Source organism: Musca autumnalis, unplaced genomic scaffold (genome assembly GCF_047663935.1).
Source record: "Musca autumnalis isolate F117 unplaced genomic scaffold, ASM4766393v1 scaffold_1, whole genome shotgun sequence".
In the NCBI taxonomy this organism is placed as follows: Eukaryota; Metazoa; Arthropoda; class Insecta; order Diptera; family Muscidae; genus Musca; species Musca autumnalis.
Genome location: NW_027411644.1, coordinates 283,770,804 through 283,789,346, shown reverse-complemented (window position 1 = coordinate 283,789,346; position 18,543 = coordinate 283,770,804). Strand labels below are relative to the sequence as shown.

The 18,543-nt window shown below is 36.2% G+C and overlaps 2 protein-coding genes across 7 annotated transcripts in view; one reads left to right on the top strand and one right to left on the bottom strand.

Annotated features, from left to right (window-relative positions):
* spas (spastin) overlaps positions 1 to 18,543 on the top strand; it is a 35,813-nt gene that overhangs the window by 3,956 nt on the left and 13,314 nt on the right. The window contains exons 1-2 of one of the 6 annotated variants that reach the window (XM_073961468.1): positions 38 to 2,098; positions 17,783 to 18,085. In XM_073961468.1, coding sequence (XP_073817569.1) covers positions 1,057 to 2,098; positions 17,783 to 18,085 — 1,345 coding nt within the window. In that variant the 5' untranslated portion in view covers positions 38 to 1,056. Of the gene's footprint in view, positions 1 to 37; positions 2,099 to 16,702; positions 16,797 to 17,679; positions 18,086 to 18,543 lie in introns of those variants that run through there. The other 5 variants (XM_073961467.1, XM_073961466.1, XM_073961470.1 and 2 more) reach the window with 5 other exon arrangements.
* LOC141391307 (uncharacterized) lies at positions 7,085 to 8,050 on the bottom strand. The gene is made up of 2 exons (XM_073964223.1): positions 7,381 to 8,050; positions 7,085 to 7,307 (listed from the first exon to the last, which is right to left on the bottom strand). The coding sequence occupies exons 1-2, from the start codon at positions 7,577 to 7,579 to the stop codon at positions 7,198 to 7,200; spliced, it is 309 nt and encodes a 102-aa protein (XP_073820324.1). The 5' UTR covers positions 7,580 to 8,050; the 3' UTR covers positions 7,085 to 7,197.

Below are 18,543 nucleotides of genomic sequence, written 5' to 3'. Positions count from 1 at the left end.
CCTCAGCGGCAGCGAAAACTCACACAAGGCTTCTACGCAATATGCCAGAGTTATTCAAAATGTGAACGTTGTAAACGGGTATTCTTGGAACCACCTGTAGTGCGAAAGAATTAATGAGGAGTGTACACAAGGTAAACTCTGCCTTATTGAGAAAAATCTTCTTAAAGCTATGATAACATGGATCAGGTTCGCCACTGCTGTGCTTTCGCCAGCGCAGATTTTATTGAAGCTGCATAAAGACCACCAAAGAGAAAGTTGTAGAACTTCGATTAACTCATAACTTTCCCTTGGAGGCTGCGCTAACCTTTGTCTTACTTATTAAAGAGGAAAATCGTAAGCTAACGCTTCAAAAGAACTCAAGTGTGCTACTTGTGCTACTGTTATGTAAGGCTTATACCAATTCCTTAACACTATCTTTCTAAGAGGCGTTCGTTGGCTTTTATGCCATGTGAAACTTCAAAGTTCAATTTTTACATAGCTCTTCTGCGCTGTTCAGAATTTTCGCACAAAGCGCCATTTACGTCCTAGAAGTACTCACTTACACACTTGACGTTTTTGAAGTTGAAGTTACTCCTGGGTTTCGCATTGCAAGTATCCCAACTTGCAGGCACTAATTGTAGGCACCTTCCTTCCAAGAGAAGATATTTTTACTCCTTTGCGCGTTTTATATTCGTAATTGCGAAGAAATAATATTTTTAACATCCCATCTATGGCTTTTTTTAAAAGCCCGAAAGTTTTCCTTGGAGCCACTGTTTTTAAAAAGTCATTTGTCAAAGTTGTCAAAGTGATGAAAAAGTTTGAATGAAAAAGTGAGAATTGAAAAACTGAGAATTGAAAAAGTGAGAAAGTTAAACGTCATTTTAAAACGTCATTTTTTTAACGTCATTTTAAACGTCATTTTGAATTGTTTGTTTGCCAAAGCTGTTATCCTGTTCAAAAAAAAAAAGAAAAAACATAAAAAAGTGTCGGGAGTATTTTATGTATGTATTTAGAAAGAAAACATAACATGAATTACAACAATAACAATGTAATAAATAATGCAATAAGTTAAGTGCTATGCACAATATTTTTCAAAGCCAAACGGCAGCGTTGGCAAATTTGTTAAATAATGTCATAACCTCATTGCACCAACAGCAACAACATCATTTGTTGTATCGCCGCCCCCAGCAACAAAATCATTTGTTGTATCGCCGCCCCCAGCAACAACAACAGCAACAAAATCATTTGTTGTATCGCCCCCAGCAACAACAACAGCAACAAAATCATTTGTTGTATCGCCCCCAGCAACAACAACAGCACCAACATCATTTGTTGTATCGCCGCCCCCAGCAACAACAACAGCAACAAAATCATTTGTTGTATCGCCGCCCTCAGCAACAACAACAGCAACAAAATCATTTGTTGTATCGCCGCCCCCAGCAACAAAATCATTTGTTGTATCGCCGCCCCCAGAAACAACAGCACCAACATCATTTGTTGTATCGCAGCCCCCAGCACCAACAGCAACAACATCATTTGTTGTATCGCCGCCCCCAGCAACAACAACAGCAACAAAATCATTTGTTGTATTGCCGCCCCCAGCAACAACAACAGGAACAAAATCATTTGTTGTATCGCCGCCCCCAGAAACAACAGCACCAACATCATTTGTTGTATCGCCGCCCCCAGCACCAACAGCAACAAAATCATTTGTTGTATCGCCCCCCAGCAACAACAGCACCAAGAACATTTCTGGTATCGCCCCCAGCAACAACAGCACCAAGAACATTTCTGGTATCGCCCCCAGCAACAACAGCACCAAGAACATTTCTGGTATCGCCCCCAGCAACAACAGCACCAAGAACATTTCTGGTATCGCCCCCAGCAACAACAGCACCAAGAACATTTCTGGTATCGCCCCCAGCAACAACAGCACCAAGAACATTTCTGGTATCGCCTCCAGAAACAACAGCACCAAGAACATTTGTTGTATCGCCTCCAGAAACAACAGACCATGCATATGCGAAAAAAAGAAAATTATTCGATCGGTCAACACCTCAGGGAGAGGGGAAAATACAAATCGAAAAACTTGAATATATTTATCCAGAGAGTACCGCTGGTAAGAGTTTTGAATTATTTTCCTTGTAATAGTTAGTTTTACCAAAATAGTTCAGGTTAGGTTTTGTTTAGTCCTGAACTTGTTGGCCTGATCTCATAGTTCAAACCACCGTAAAGAGCCAAACGCGACAAAAATCTTAACAAAGCAAGCAGAAGAAGATGGAAAAAGTCAAACTAGGTCCAATCAGAATTTTCGCTGACAAACAAAATTAATAAAATACAAGTAAGCAAAGGCTATAGTCGGACGGGGCCGACCATGTGATACCCTACACCACAACCTGTAGGTATTAGCTATGTACAACCGCTAGAGCTGGCAAACTATCGATATCGGCCCCATTCGATTTTTACGATATTTCCGTTTCAAAATATCGATAAAATCGATACTATCGTAGATTTCCTACTCCTATTTATTTAGAATCCAAAATTGCCGACAAATGTGTTTTGTTTACATTTCGCATGTCAGTGAAATACGAGGCGAATTAGAAAAGTTTGCGTCCTAAGCAACACGCAGTGTCGACAGTCGTCATTTGGCAATTTTTTGGAAAGTGTGAGCGTACTCAGGACAGTTTGACATACGACCATGTGTTGTGTTGTTTACAGTGACTTGAAAAATTGAATTTACTTGTGAACATTTTCGTCCGATCATTTTTCACAACTTTCACGATCCGAGAGGAGCTCTTAAACTTCACATGTTCCGAATTTTCTGTGGGAGCTACCCGAAGGAGTGAGCCGTGATAATCCATATTCGAAGTCGATCTATATCTGGAAGAAATAATACGATGTGCAAAGTTTGAGACAAATCGATTGATCTCCATTTTACAGAAAAATGTTGAACTTTTGTGGGGTAGGTACTCAAAGAATTGGACCGATGTGGCTCATATTCGAACTTAAACTAAGTTTGAGCAAAATGTTACGAAATGCAAAATTTGGTTCGAATCGCTCGATCCATTCGAAAGTTATCGTGATCACCAGCCAGACAGTCGGACGGACGTCGCCTCGTTTGCCAGAAAATCCCCTTAAGGGTCAACTTACGGATTGGCGGCGCAAGTACAATCTGCTGAAAAAAAACAAAACGATTCGAGAGGACTCTTAAATTTCCCTTTTCCGAATTTTGTGTGGGAGGTACCCTAAGGACCGATATAGTCTTATCCTATCTATATCTGGAAGGAGTAATAATATATGGAAAATTTAGAGCAAATCCATTGCTCACTTCGCCAGTTATCGTTCACACAATTTTTCGAAAATAATTTTGAACTTTTTTGGGGGAGGTGTGGACCGACATAGCCAACATTCGAACTTAAACAAATTTTGAGCAAAATATTTCGTTGTAGAAAATTTGGTTCTAATCGGTAGATCCGTTCGAGAGGGACAGATGAACGGACAGCGCTAAAAAGACTCCAAATTGTCTGAAACGAATTTCGTCCATATATACTTGAGGTCTAAAACCAATATTTCGATGAGACTCATCTTTGGTCGTATTTTGTTTGTATCCCCTTTACCCTAAATCCTGAGGTACAAAATAGGTGGCGAGGCGACCCGTTGTTGCAATATTTGTATAAAAATCCAATTTGACAACTGAACTGAAAATTTCTCTGTCATGATAGAGAGAATTAGTAGCATGGGAGGAAATTGTGGTTCTATACACAAAACACATTATATATCAGGCAGTAGGTGCGTTTTCTAGCTGACACATTATTGCAATTTGCATCAGGGGAAAGGTCAGTAGTTATTTTTCCATATGTAGGCTACTTTGGCGGTATATTTCTCCAGGAATGAAAATTTGGACCAAAAATAAAATTTGTATATTTTTCATACAAAATAATGGTCTATGTCAACCGCTAAATAATATCAGATCATCATGCAAAATTATAGGCATTTTCGTCAACCTAAACTCTTACCTCGTGCAAAATTTCGTGACTATTGAGCTATAATTGCGACTTCTAGCGGCTTTATGATTACACTACAAACAAAAAACTGGAAATATTAGGCTGTAACTCTGTTATCTGATCACGTACATCAACATAATTGACATCAATTAAAAAGTCAAGAGATCGCATTGTAAATATAACTCACGAGTGGGGAATGTGTCTTTCAGGAACAAAGATATAAGCTGTTTATTAAAAATTTTCACAATTTTCACACAAAAGTTGTGGTTCATTTAACCCTCTAAATATTATCTGATCGCCATCTTAAATTGCAAGCTTCAAGTTTGTCATATACTCTTGCTTTATTTAAAATTTCGAGGCGATCGGACAATTATTGCGACCAGCAGAGCAGCTACAAAATCGGATAAAAATTATGTTTTTGGTCCATTTCACCCGCTAAATATTTCACGATCATCACCAATTAAAATAGCGATCTATTCTGATGTGAAACCGACCTCCATACCAAGTTTTGACGATAGGTCTATAATTGCGGCCTGGAGTTTGATTACAATTTATAATGGACAGACGGACGGACGGACGGACACACATCTCAAAATCGCTTTATCTCGCCGAGATATGAAGATTGGTATACCACATTGGGGGTCTCCGACGAATATTTCGCGGTGTTACATGAATTTTTCCCAAAACAAACTTATAATACCCTTTCCACATAGTAGTGTAGGGTATAATAATTTAAATTTTTAAATTTTTAGTAAATACATTTTCTTTGACCTCTGAGAACAAAATTATAGTCAATTTAGGTCGAAAATTTAGATAAAAACTTTAAAATGAGTGAAATAGTGTAGTACCCAAAACCTGGACATATGTCCATTCCCAGCAAAATTTAATGTAAGTGGTTCCATGAGATGCCATGATTTCACTGGATCTTTTGCATTGGTTCAATTGAAGTCGTGATAGATCCGATCTTTTCTTCAGCATTTGAATTAATTCCACGAATGATAAATCAACTCGTGAAAGATCCGATCTTTTCTTCAACATTTAAACCCATTCAAAGGAAGTCGTGAAAGATCCGATATTTTCATCGGTATTTGAACCCATTCCATCGATCCAATTGGGATGAAGTTTATTTTTAGGTATATTTTCTTTTATTTATTACACTGTGCAACAAAATGAATGTGAAAATCTGGGTCACGGGAAATTCCTCTTGGGGAAGAAATGCCTTGATGAGTATATTAAGAACCCCGAAGGACAGATCCGCCGTGAGTTGAACTTCCCCGTTATGGCGTGATGGATTTTTTGCTAGAGGCCCTGTAAGTCATCAGGAATTAGCATTGTATCTTTGTTCACTTATGTTTTAGCTCTTAAAATGAAGGACGATTAGGACATCGAAGGAAGCGAGTTAGAAGGTCGAAGTACTCTACGTAAATAATCCTCATTCGATTTGACTGAAGACATATTATCTCAAAAATAAGCTAAAACAACAGTGAACAAATATATAACGCTATTTCCTGATGTCTTACAGCGTCTCTAACAAAAACTTTATCACGCCATAATGCGAAAGTTCGACTCAGGGCGGATCTGTCCTTCGGGGTTCTTAATATACTTACCAAGGGCTTTTATCCCCAAAGAGAATCGTCCATGCCCCAAAATTTTTGTTCACAGTGTTATTTATAGGAAGTCTGCAATATGGAGTCAAAAAATAGAATCGAACTGCACTCTTTGATACTAAAAGAGTTTCCTTGTCTGTGCTAGGATCTTATTTGTAAATACATAAGTATATTTTATAAAAGGTTTTAATTAGTAGTATGTCCTTATACATTTCTTGCAAATGTTTGCTTGAATCCTATTTCAAGTACATAAATACATATATGCAAAATCTGTCGAATCAAGATGAAACGTTGGATATGCGACTAACTCTGACTTAGAATGAAATCAATCAAATCTTGTTTTCGAAATTTGACCAAAAAGCCCGAATCGAAGAAGAACAGGATTCTGAAAATGAATGGTAAGTGAAGGTCGAGTTAAGCATGACCTGATTATGTAGTATTTTTCTACAAACGTGCCTTCGTGGACAAGGAGGCTTATCCCACATCAATTAATATACCTCGATTCAATTTTAAACTCATTGGTAGTGATGTACTTCTATAGCCGTGATGTACTTCTATGGAATTGGTAAAAATTCCATGCTAGAGGGTTCATCAAGATGACATGCCAAAGGGTTAGTGTAAATGCTATTCTAGGAATTGGTTAAGATGTCATGCCAAAGAATCGGTTAAAATGCCATTCCACGGGGTTAGTGAAGATGACATGCTTAGGATCTGAAAAGGAATTGCATCTTTTGGGGGTCACGCTCTTGTAAAAAGAATGAATGAAGATGCTAAAAAATGACATTCCATATCACTTGTACCCATTCTTGAATAGCTTCTTTGGCATCGAACATTTTGCTGGGTTATTATACCCTATACCACAATGTGGAAAAGGGTATAAGTTTGTTTTGGTGAAAATTCATGTAACACCGCGAAATATTCGTCGGAGACCCCCAATGTGGTATACCAATCTTCATATCTCGACGAGATAAAGCGATTTTGAGTTGTGTGTCCCTCCGTCCGTCTGTCCATTATAAATTGTAAACACGCTCCAGGCCGCAATTATGGACCGATCGTCACGAAATTTTGTATGGAGATCGGGTTCAGATCAGAATAGATCCCTATTCTTATTGGTGATGATCGTGAAATATTCAGGGGATGATAGACAACTTTTTGGTTTTGGTCATAAGTATTATACATTACATCTCTGATATTTGATAATTAATTTTTCACAGTCATTGAAAAGAAGTTCCGTGGAGAGCGATTGTCCAGGGATAGTGGTATAGGGTATCCCATGGTCGGCTCCGTCCGACTATAGACTTTTCTTACTTGTTTTTGATGGGGAAGTTTCTGTACCATTGGGGCTCCATGTGCCAAGTTACAGCAAATTCTGGCTAAAAATGAAGATAAAATCCTTAACCTTAAATCGGACCCAAATTGATTTTGATTTCATATTCGTGTATTGTCATCCAAATCTGAGAAGTGTTCAAACTGCAACCGTGTTAAAAATTAGTTACCAGATTTGAACTAAACACACGCCAAGGCAAGTTAAATAAAACACTTTAAAAATATGCAAATATGCAAAATGCGATGTCTAATAATAATAATAATAATATAATAATTAATTGTTAAACAATAATAAAATCCTCGGGAGAGCTTCTCGTTAGGGCATCTTCTCTGGCATTTTGATAAATTTTAAGCAGGAAAATTAAGGACAACAAAGCCAGCAGCAAGGAAACTGCAACAAAAATTAAACAAATTAATACTCCCTCAAAAATCCTTAAAACATAACCACAAATCAAATCACTTACCCAAACACAAAAGACCCAAACTTGTTAATGCCTCCCAGGGACCAGGACCACTCTTCGACTTATTATGATGCGTGGTTGTTATATTGTGATTTGTTGTATAATTGGGTGTTTCCATTACCATTTCCGGTAAATGTGGTAATTGTAGGTGGTGGTAGCAGGGGTGGTAATAGTTGGCCAAGCCGCGTTTGTGTGCCACCATTATTTGTATTATTTGTTAGTACGATGGATATTAGTGATATCATATTGTATGTGTTATTCTAATTATTTATTTCATATCTAAACTCCTTTGGGAATTCACACTCATTGAGAAACAAATCATATGCGTCTGTAATCATTGCGGTACACTCCACCGAAGCGTCGAAACGCGCCTTCACATAATCCATGGTCTGTGGCGTTGGCGTTCCTTTGGTTCTTTCCCTTATTTCTGCAAAAAATTTTTCTATCGAATGGTGAGTCGATAGATGTTTCAAATTTATATCTGTATACGTTTCCAACAATTTTTGCCACGCAGTGAGTGTGCAATACAGATATTGCTTGTTGGTATATGTAACACTTTCCAAGAAGCTTTTAAAATCTAGGCAAAAAGCTTCCTTACTCTCTGGACTTCCGCCATTTTAAGCATTAAAACAAATCTTGTGGTCATTTCCACAAATTTAAACGTATTTGCCTTGTTTACGTCAGCTTCGTCACGTATGGCCAGTCCTTTAAGATAATCGACAACGTTTTCGTTGAAGATTTCTTCATACCGCTCAATTGCAAAACGCTCATAGTAGTAATCATCTAAGAAATAATTTACATTTTGCGTAAAGTTCAGCACACGTTCATGTTGAATCCTATTACCGTCCAAACTTATTCCTCTAGTAAGGAATAGTTGAACCAAATGTACCAGCAGATGGTACGCGTCGAAAAGGAACAGTTTTTGCCTATACAGTAAATTTTCCGGAGTATAATTAGGCACCAATCCTACATGCTTACTGTCCCCGTCACACACATTGCCAACGATTTCGATACCTGCATTTTGTGCGGCATTGTATATATGTCCAATCATCTCGTCAATTTGGTCTGTATTATAACTATTACGAAATTCTGTACCAATTAAAATTGTCCAGTCGTATTTAAGCCCCTTTAACAGGAAGGCGTATTGGTCACCCCTTCCTCCATTGTGATGTACCCGCAGCGCGTCGAATGACAGAATGCACTTATTAACCTCATGGTATTTAGGGCCTAACATCGCAAAGTAATCGGACAACTTTCTTCTGGTTGATTCAGAGAAGCCCATTCGGCTTCTAGGGTACCATTCCTCGACTATATTTATTGAGGGTGTTCTTGTACGTAAAATCTGTTGGTCTAAAGTATACGCCTTCTTAGATAGAAGGGCTTTCGTCGTTATTACTTTTTGCACCGGTGGACTGTATGGATCTTCGAAGATTCCCTTCGCTACCATGCAGAAATTATCTTGATCTTCTTCCCAAGTCATGTTTCTGTAATTAAAATTTCGCCAAAAAATTGTAAGCAAAGGCTATTGTCGGACGGGGCCGACCATGTCACACCCTACTCCACTACACACGGGCACTACCTCTCCGTGAGATTTCTCTTTAATGATTACGAAATTTTATTGGAATACACAATGGACAATGGACACACATCGAAATTTGCTTTATCTCGTCACCACTTTTTCACCTCTAATTTGATGGTTTTAAATTAAATTAAAGTGAATGCATTTAAATCGGCCAGCTGATGAGGCCAAATAATACCCCGGTTACACTATTGAAGGTTAACCCACTGGGTTTAATAGATCTAGTGGGTTAATCTTTGCTGGTTACACTTAGCTTTTCGAGGATATAAACTGTCAGCTGATGTTTGTTTACGTATACATACAAAATAACTAATAAAGTCGTGTTTAATACCCCGGTTACACTATTGAAGGCATGGCAGAACTACCAGGTAGTGGTATCACACCAGCTGATCGAATATGAAAAGTCAAATCCCTTTATAAAAAATTATTTTTGTTGTAATTTCCCCAACAACATAAAGAAAGTTTTGACATAACATATTCAAAATTTTACGATGCCACTCCTGGGTAATTGTGCCATGATTGAAGGTTAACCCAATGGGTTTAATAGATCCAGTGGGTTAATCTTTGCTGGTTACACTTAGCTTTTCGAGGATATAAACTGTCAGCTGATGTTTGTTTACGTATACATACAAAATAACTAATAAAGTCGTGTTTAACACTTTTACAATTTCTCGCATGAGATATCGTCCCCTCTTTGCTCATATTGGTATATTTTACACACAGGGATACATTTTTGTATCAAGGTATCAAGCGTACTTTTTGTTAAAAAAGTGTCTAATGTAAAAAAGTAAATAATTTTATGATTTTCAAATATTTTTAGATTTGTTAACTCCATAAAATCTCATGCGACCAATCGTAAACGTGTAAAACACGACAAACTCTGTTGCAAAAACAGTTGCAACTTTCGGTACTTTTTGAGTAGAGTTGGATTTTTTTGCACAAATACCGAATACAACACTGTATTTTTGGTGGATTTGTGCCGGATTTAAAATAAACCCAGTCGTGAGAGGATTTAATTTTTGTATGGCAAATCTGGTCAGATTTGACCAGATTAAGCAATAAATCCTCATAAAGTGGGTTAACCCGGCAAAAAATTGTAGTGTAACCGCACTATAACACTTTTACAATTTCTCGCATGAGATATCGTCCCCTCTTTGCTCATATTGGTATATTTTACACACAGGGATACGTTTTTGTATCAAGGTATCAAGCGTACTTTTTGTTAAAAAAGTGGCTAATGTAAAAAAATAAATAATTTTATGATTTTCAAATAACTTTAGATTTGTTAACTACATAAAATCTCATGCGACCAATCGTAAACGTGTAAAACACGACAAACTCTGTTGCAAAAACAGTTGCAACTTTTGGTACTTTTTGAGTAGAGTTGGATTTTTTTGCACAAATACCGAATACAACACTGTATATTTGGTGGATTTATGCCGGATTTAAAATAAACCCAGTCGTGAGAGGATTTAAGTTTTGTATGGCAAATCTGGTCAGATTTGACCAGATTAAGCAATAAATCCTCATAAAGTGGGTTAACCCGGCAAAAAACTGTAGTGTAACCGCACTATAACGAAGACTAATGATTTTATCGGCGCCGGCGCAATAAGTACAAAGAAATAGGCGGCTAGTAGTCGCTAAATATTATAAACAATATATAATAATTTAAGCATGGTACAATAATTCTTAGGTAGGCCACAGCTAACAGCTGATTACAATTTTTTTTTGTTATGGCTTAATCTGTCAAAACCGTGTTGACATGCAGAGTTGATATTTATTATTGATCAAAAAATTCAACCCTGTTTTGTTTTCATTTCAACATTTCGTTCTTCTTCTTCTTTGTTTACTCATCCATTATCATTCATCAAAACAATTTTGACGTTTTAAGCCATAGCGACAGGGTTGTATTTTTTTGGCGATTCTAATACCTGGCCTACCTATGAATTATTGTAGCATGAATTTAAGTATGATCATATAAAACTATTGTAATGCCAAGTTTAGACTTGCGCTCTAAAATCCACTGGATTTCACGAAATCCTGAAATACATCCCGGTGTTTACACTTATTTTTTTGTTGATTTCAAACATATCACAATGATCAAGGTAGATGCATATGCGCAGCTGATCGAACATGAATTTTGAAAACAAGTTGTTGTAAATTGAATTAATCATCAAAAATATACGACAATATGGAACTTTACAACTTTATTTCTAAAATTATCGTAAAATTATCTATACATCGTATTAATTGTGTATAGTAGTAACAAATGAAAAAATAAAAAAAAATGATTTTATCGTTGAGACATCATAATAATAAATGTCGATAGATAAAGGTTGTGTTCAGAACTTGCAGCAGTTTTCCCGTTTAGTGCTAAAAATGCGTTCCCGTACTCCGAAGTTTAGCAGAAGTTTTCGTTCCATTATTTTTTAAGAAATTTGTATGGGGAATCAATTTTTGACAAGTTTACACTTGCTCTTTTTACGCTCTTTTTTCTAACATTACTATTAAAAAAGTACAATAACACACTGAAAAATAACATTGTGACAAAGTAATTTAATATTTTTTCACATTGTTTACAAATTTTGATACTAACATTTTTTGTTGCATCCATTGACCATCTACCTTGTTTATTGTGATGCGTGAAAAGTGTTGCAACTTTTGGTACTTTTTCAGGCAATAACAGGGTTGTATATCATGTGTACTGCGATTTCGATGTTGATTTCGCTGAAATCACGAAATGAGATGATTTCATTTTTGTATGCGAAATCATGATAATTTTTGCTTGATTTCGCGCGAAATCACGAAACGCCTTCGAAATCACGAAAAGACGCCGAATGTAAACCAAACATAATAATCTATACTTATAAAAGAGTTCAGTAATGATGACTCACTGATTCACTGACTCACTGACTGACTGACTGATAATCAACGCCCAGACTAAACGGCTAAAGAAAGAATCTTGAAATTTTGGGTGAGGGTCACTCTTGGTCCGAAGGTGTCGGATAAGGCTGGATTTTTGGAAATTCGAACTAGAACTGTACTAAAAGTACTAAAAGGTACTAAATATGGTACCCTTTGTATTAGGCAAACGCGTAGAGCTAGAATTCTGAAATTTGGAATGAGGTTCACTGATGGAGAGTTAGAAAGGTGTACCAAATGGTTTTTGGAAATTCGAACTATAAGTGTACGAAAAGTACTAAAAGTTACTAAATTTAGTACTATTTGGTATTACGTGAACGGATAGATCTAAAATCTTGAAATTTGGAATGAAAATCAAGGTTTAGAAGATGAGTTGATATAAGGAGGTGGTTTTGAAAAAGTGTACTCATGTGTACGAATAGTACTAAATGGTACTAAATTTGGTACAATTTGAATTTGGGCGAACCGATAAAGTTGGAATTCTGAAATTTGGAATTACTATTACTGTTGGAGCGTAGGTTTGAGATATGGAGGTAGTTTTCGAAATTCGTACATATGGGTACGAAAGGTACTAAATAGTACCAAATAAGGTACAATTTGGATTTGGGGGAACGGATGGAGCTGGAATCCTGAAATTTGGAATTAGGATTACAGTCGGGGTGTAGGATAGAGGTATTTTGGAAATTCGTACTTTTGGGTACGAAAAGTACTAAATGGTACCAAATTTGGTACAATATGAATTTAAGTGATCGGATAGAGCTGGAATAGTGAAATTTGGAATTAAGATTACTATTGGAGTGTGGGATTGGGATACTTTTGGAAATTCGTACTTATGGCAACGAAAAGTACTAAATGGTACCAAATTTGGTACAATTTGGATTTGGGTGATCAGATACATTTGGAATCCTGAAATTCGAAATTAAGATTACTTTTGGAGTGCTGGATAGAGGTAGGTTTGGAAATTCGGACCTATGGGAACAAAAAGTACTAAATGGTACTAAATTTGGTACAATTTGGATTACGGTAATCTGATGCAGCTGTAATTCTGAAATTTGGAATTAAGATTACTGTTGGCGTGTAGGATTGAGGTAGTTGTGGATATTCGTACTCTTGGGTACGAATAGTACTAAATAGTACCAAATTTGGTACAATTTGGATTTGGGTGAACGTATATAGCTGAAATTCCGAGATTTGGAATAAGGAGTACTATTGGAGTGTAGGATTGATAAAGTTTTGGAAATTTGTAGTTATGGGTAGGAAAAGTACTAAATAGTACTAAATTTGGTACAATTTGGATTTCAGTGATAGGATACATTTGGAATCGTGAAATTCGGAATTAAAATTGATATTGGAGTGTTGATAGAGGTAGGTTTAGAAATTCGTACTATGGATACAAATAGTACTAAATGGTACCAAATTTGGATTTGAGTTATCGGATGTATCTGGAATTCTGAAATTCGGAATTAAGCTTATTGTTTGAACATAGCACTGAGGTAGCTTTGAAAATTTGTACTTATGTATGTGTACGAAAAGTACTAAATGGTACCAAATCTGGTACAATTTGGATTTGGGTGAACAGATATAGCTGGAATCCCGAGATTCGGAATAAGGATTACTGTTGGTAAGTAGGATTGATGAAGTTTTTGAAATTTTTAGTTATGGGTACGATAAGTACTAAATGGTACCAAATTGTAATTTATGTGATCGGATACATTTTGAATCCTGAAATTCGGAATTACGATTACTGTTGGAGTGTTGAAAGAGGAAGGTTTGGAAATTCGTACTTTGGATAAGAAAAGTACTAAATGGTATCGAATTTGGTACAATTTGGATTACGGTGATTGGATGCAGCTGTAATCCTTAATTTTGGAATTAAGATTACTGTTGGCTTGTAGGATTGAGGTAGTTCTAGAAATTCGTACTCATGGGTACGAAAGTACTAAATGGTACCAAATTTGATACAAATTTGGAACGGATATAGCTGGAAACCCGAGATTTGGAATAAGGAGTACTGTTGGAGTGTAGGATTGATAAAGTTTTGGAAATTTGTAGTTATGGGAGGAAAAGTACTAAATAGTACTAAATTTGGTACAATTTGGATTTGAGCGAACGGATACATTTGGAATCGTGAAATTCGGAATTAAAATTGATGTTGGAGTGTTGATAGAGGTAGTTTTAGAAATTCGTACTATGGATACGAATAGTACTAAATGGTACCAAATTTGGATTTGAGTTATCGGATATATCTGGAATCCTGAAATTCGGAATTAAGCTTATTGTTTGAACATAGCACTGAGGTAGTTTTGAAAATTTGTACTTATGGGTACGAAAAGTACTAAATGGTACTAAATTTGGTACAATTTGGATTTCGGTGATCTGATGTAGCTGCCATCCTCAAGTTTGGAATTAAAATACCTGTTGAATTGTAGGATTGATAAAATTTTGGAAATTTTTAGTTATGGGTAGGAAAAGTACTAAATAGTACTAAATTTGGTACAATTTGGATTTGAGCGAACGGATAGAGTTGGAATCAAGAAATTTGGAATTAAGATTACTGTTGGAGTGTAGGATTGAGATATGGAAGTAGTTTTTGAAATTCGTACTTATGAGTACGAAAAGTACTAAATTTGGTACAATTTGGATTTGAGCGAAAGGCTAGAACTGGAATCTTGAAGTTTGGAATTAAGATTACTGTTGGGGTGTAGGATTGAAGAAGTTTTGGAAATTCGTACTTATATGTATGAAAACTATTAAACGGTACTAAATTTGGTACAACTTGGATTTGAGCGAACGGGTAGAGCTAGAATCAAGAAATTTGGAATTAATATTACTGTTGGAGTGTAGGATTGAGATATGGAAGTAGTTTTTGAAATTCGTACTTATGAGTACGAAAAGTACTAAATTTGGTTCAATTTGGATTTGAGCGAACGGCTAGAGCTGGAATCTTGAAGTTTGGAATTAAGATTACTGTTGGGGTGTAGGATTGAGAAAGTTTTGGTAATTCGTACTTATAAACTAAACGGTACTATATTTGGTACAACTTGGATTTGAGCGAACGATTAGAGCTAGAATCTTGAATTTTGGAGTTAATATTACTGTTGGGGTTAGTTTTGGAAATGCGTACTTATGCTTACAAAAAGTACTACATTTTGTACAATTAGGATTTGCGTGAAATTATAGCGCTCGAATCCTAATATGTGGAATTAGGTACACTTAGGGGTACGAAATGGTTCCATGTATGGTACAATTTTGTATTGGATGAAAGGATAGATCTGGATTCATGGGATTTGGAATTAAGATTACTGTTACCATTTGCTTATAACGTCCGATTTAAGAAATATGTGCCATAAATATACGAAAAGTTGTAAATAAGGATTTGGTACAATTTGTTATTGTGTAAAGGGAATTTTGAAATAATAGGAGGAGGTTCGTATTTATCTATTTACATGTAAACTACTAAATAGTTCTATAATTCTGGGAGAACAGATAGTGCTGGAAATGAGGATGGCGGTTGTTGGGTTAGGCCGTATTTGCGCTGAGAACCTCAATTAAACTATTTCAAAAAATGTGGATTGCTCTTGATGTGTAGGCGTGACGAAAATCGAACAAAAGTGGTACGTATTAGTACACAAAATGTTTCCACCATTCTATATTATATATTGTTTATTTGTTTTGTATATTTAACGCATACGAAGTAGCGGGCACTTTGCTAGTATTCTTATATTTGCTTTTTGGTCGCCAACATTCGAAAATCGAATAGGCAAATAAAGAAGAAGAAGAAGTGGCCAAACAAAAAATGTGTAAAAATATAAGTCCCGGTCCACACTAAAGCGATTTCTATGAAATTGGGCGAGTTCCACAATACTTTAACAGCAATTTACTAAGGCCGCCATCAGACCATCTGCTTTTTCACATGTATGACATCAGCTGTTCTGTAGTATTAGCATACCCAAAGTGACAACATACATGCGAAAAAGCAGATGGTCTGATGGCCGCCTAAATTTAAAAAAAAAAACAACCCAGCAAAAAGTTTGCATCCACGGAAGCAGTTAAATCACTGGTGCAAGTGTTACGAAGTGCTTCTTTTTCTATGAATTCCTCAGTGAATTTTACAAGGGAGCGCGCAGAAAGGAAGCACTCCATTTTGCTTCCGCAGCACTCAGTTAGGAAGCACTCCATTTTGCTTCCGCAGCACGCAGCTAGGAAGCACTCCATTTTTACAATTTTTACCACTTTTACGAGTTTTGCGTTCCCGTACACAAAATTTGTATGAAAATCGTTTACGACTTTTACCACTTTGTAAAGTACGGGAACAGGCCATTAATAAGATATTTTAATTTTATTCTTATAGGCCGTTTATATATAACAAGGTTAACCCAGTGGGTCTGGGTTTCAAATGTCATTTCCATTGTATATACTTCAAACAAATCCTCATAAAGAAGGTTAACCCTGCAAAAAACTATAATATAAACGCCGTATTACTTTAATTTCATTTGTTGAATGAAAATTGAATTTTTTATCGTTTATACATAAAAGTGCTTGTTGGATGTAATCCAAATGTGAGGAAAAGGATTGCCTTTTTCATTAGTCCACTGGAAGCGCATCCATTCATGTAATGAAATCCTCACTCCAACTTGCACCACTTCCATTTTTTTTTGCTGGGAAATTTTCTTGTTAGTTGCTCTGTGTGACAAGAGCTTTCTCTCTCTTCCCAACATCTCTAACAATGTGAACACCCCTTAATGTGTCATCTGGTAGTTGTAGGGTTGTATTTTGTTAATTACACGATTTATTCTGGATGATAAGTACTCGGTATTTAAATATATATCAAACCGACACTTCAAATGTATAAACAATAAAATTAAAACTATTTTTAAATAGAAAGCACGAAGGAAATGTAAATTCTTTGGTATAAGTTGTAAGTACGGATTTTAAATTAGTTGTTATGTACATCAGCCAGAACGAATTTATTATTAATATATAATTTCTTGTGTTGGCGCCAAATTATCCGGCTTACATCCGTCACACCAAATTATTCAATATCTTCATAGCACTAGTTGTTGTTTTTTCTAAGGGTTGAAAAAAGGGGGTTTGACATAACGACATAACGCAAAAAATAAACATCAAAGTATGACATATTAAGAAAGAAAGCAAACTATCTGAAAGGAAGAAAAATAAGTTTTATCAATTACAAAATAAAGAAACACCTATAAAAATTACAAAAAACGAAACACAACGGCGAAATCTTTACAAAATAATTAAAATACCATTGATATTATTGTTGAAAGCAGTTCAAATATTAATGTAAAATCTATGCTGCTAGCGACGAAAAGGGGGTTGCAAAAAAACCTATTCCAAAGAAGATTTTTGTTAAAATTTTTTGGGGGTCGTTTTCGTTTTATTTTTGAAACATAAAACCCCAAAGCTGCTGTTGGTGGTGGTGTAATAAATAATAGAATAATATTAAATAATCAACAAAATATCCGATGGTGCGTAGCAAATCATCATCGTCTTCTTCATCGGGTAATGCCAGTAGTCAGAACAGCAGTACCAAATCACCCATACGTCAGTCTCATCGTAAAACTTCCAGTACATGTAGTGTAGCCCTGGATGATGTTAAACCATCCACTTCATCAAATCGTCGATCGCCCAACTCTTCGCCGGATGATGATTCCGACGATTACGATGGTGTTCCCATGAATACCCGTTCACCCTTTAGTTCCGTACATAAACAAAATCTCTATGTGGTTTCATTCCCTATCATTTTTCTTTTCAACGTTCTTCGTACGCTAATTTATCAGCTGTTCTGTATATTTCGCTATATCTACGGTGCGAGCACAAAAGTCATTTATCGTCCGCATAAACGTGAATGTAATATTGAAATTGTTGTTGGCTCCTCATCAGGTGGTGGACAAAGTTCAAGCTTAGTAGCTGTATCATCCAAGGATAAACATCAATTGTTGGAACAACAAGCGCACACAAATTCATCGCTAACATCGACAGCTATTGCCCCATACCCCTTGCCCGGTTCGAGAGTACGTCATCCACAACAACAATTGGAAATGTTTAATAAAAATAATACTGGTGCTGTGGCTGGAGCATCGGGACCTGGACCCGGTGATCCATTGTTGGCTAAACAGAAACATCATCATCGTCGTGCTTTCGAATATATTTCAAAGGCCTTGAAAATTGATGAAGAAAATGAAGGTGAGTTTTAGAATGTACAATGATGTAGTTTGTTGTAGTTGTTGGGGGTTCTTTGTTGTTCTTTATTATTGCATTTAATTGCGATATTTTTGTTATTGTTGCTTAAATGGTTAGACTACTTTATGAGTCATACTTACCAGAAGCTGTAACAAAAATGAAAAAAATAGTTATTAAAAAGAAATCAATGTTTATGTGAACGTATGAAGTAAAGGAACGTGGAATGAATGCATCATTATTAGGAACAAGTGTCGTTTAGGGACACCAAGTACCATTGGTACTTCTTTGGTATCCCGATTACAACGATATATAATTGTTTGGGAGGAAGTCCATTGTTCCCGAGACAGGAGTATTGACTTTTTGAAAAGGATTTCTTTAATACGGATATTTTGTTTAGGGGCACCGCTCTGATCGGTCTAAATGACCAGGTTTGATTCCAAACCAGACAACTTCATATTTTC

Coding starts and splice junctions, on each gene's coding strand:
- LOC141391307 (XM_073964223.1), bottom strand. CDS start 7,579: ATGGTGGCACACAAACGCGGCTTGGCCAACTATTACCACCCCTGCTAC. Junction 7,308..7,380: donor TTTGGGTCTTTTGTGTTTGG/GTAAGTGATTTG, acceptor TTTTTGTTGCAG/TTTCCTTGCTGCTGGCTTTG.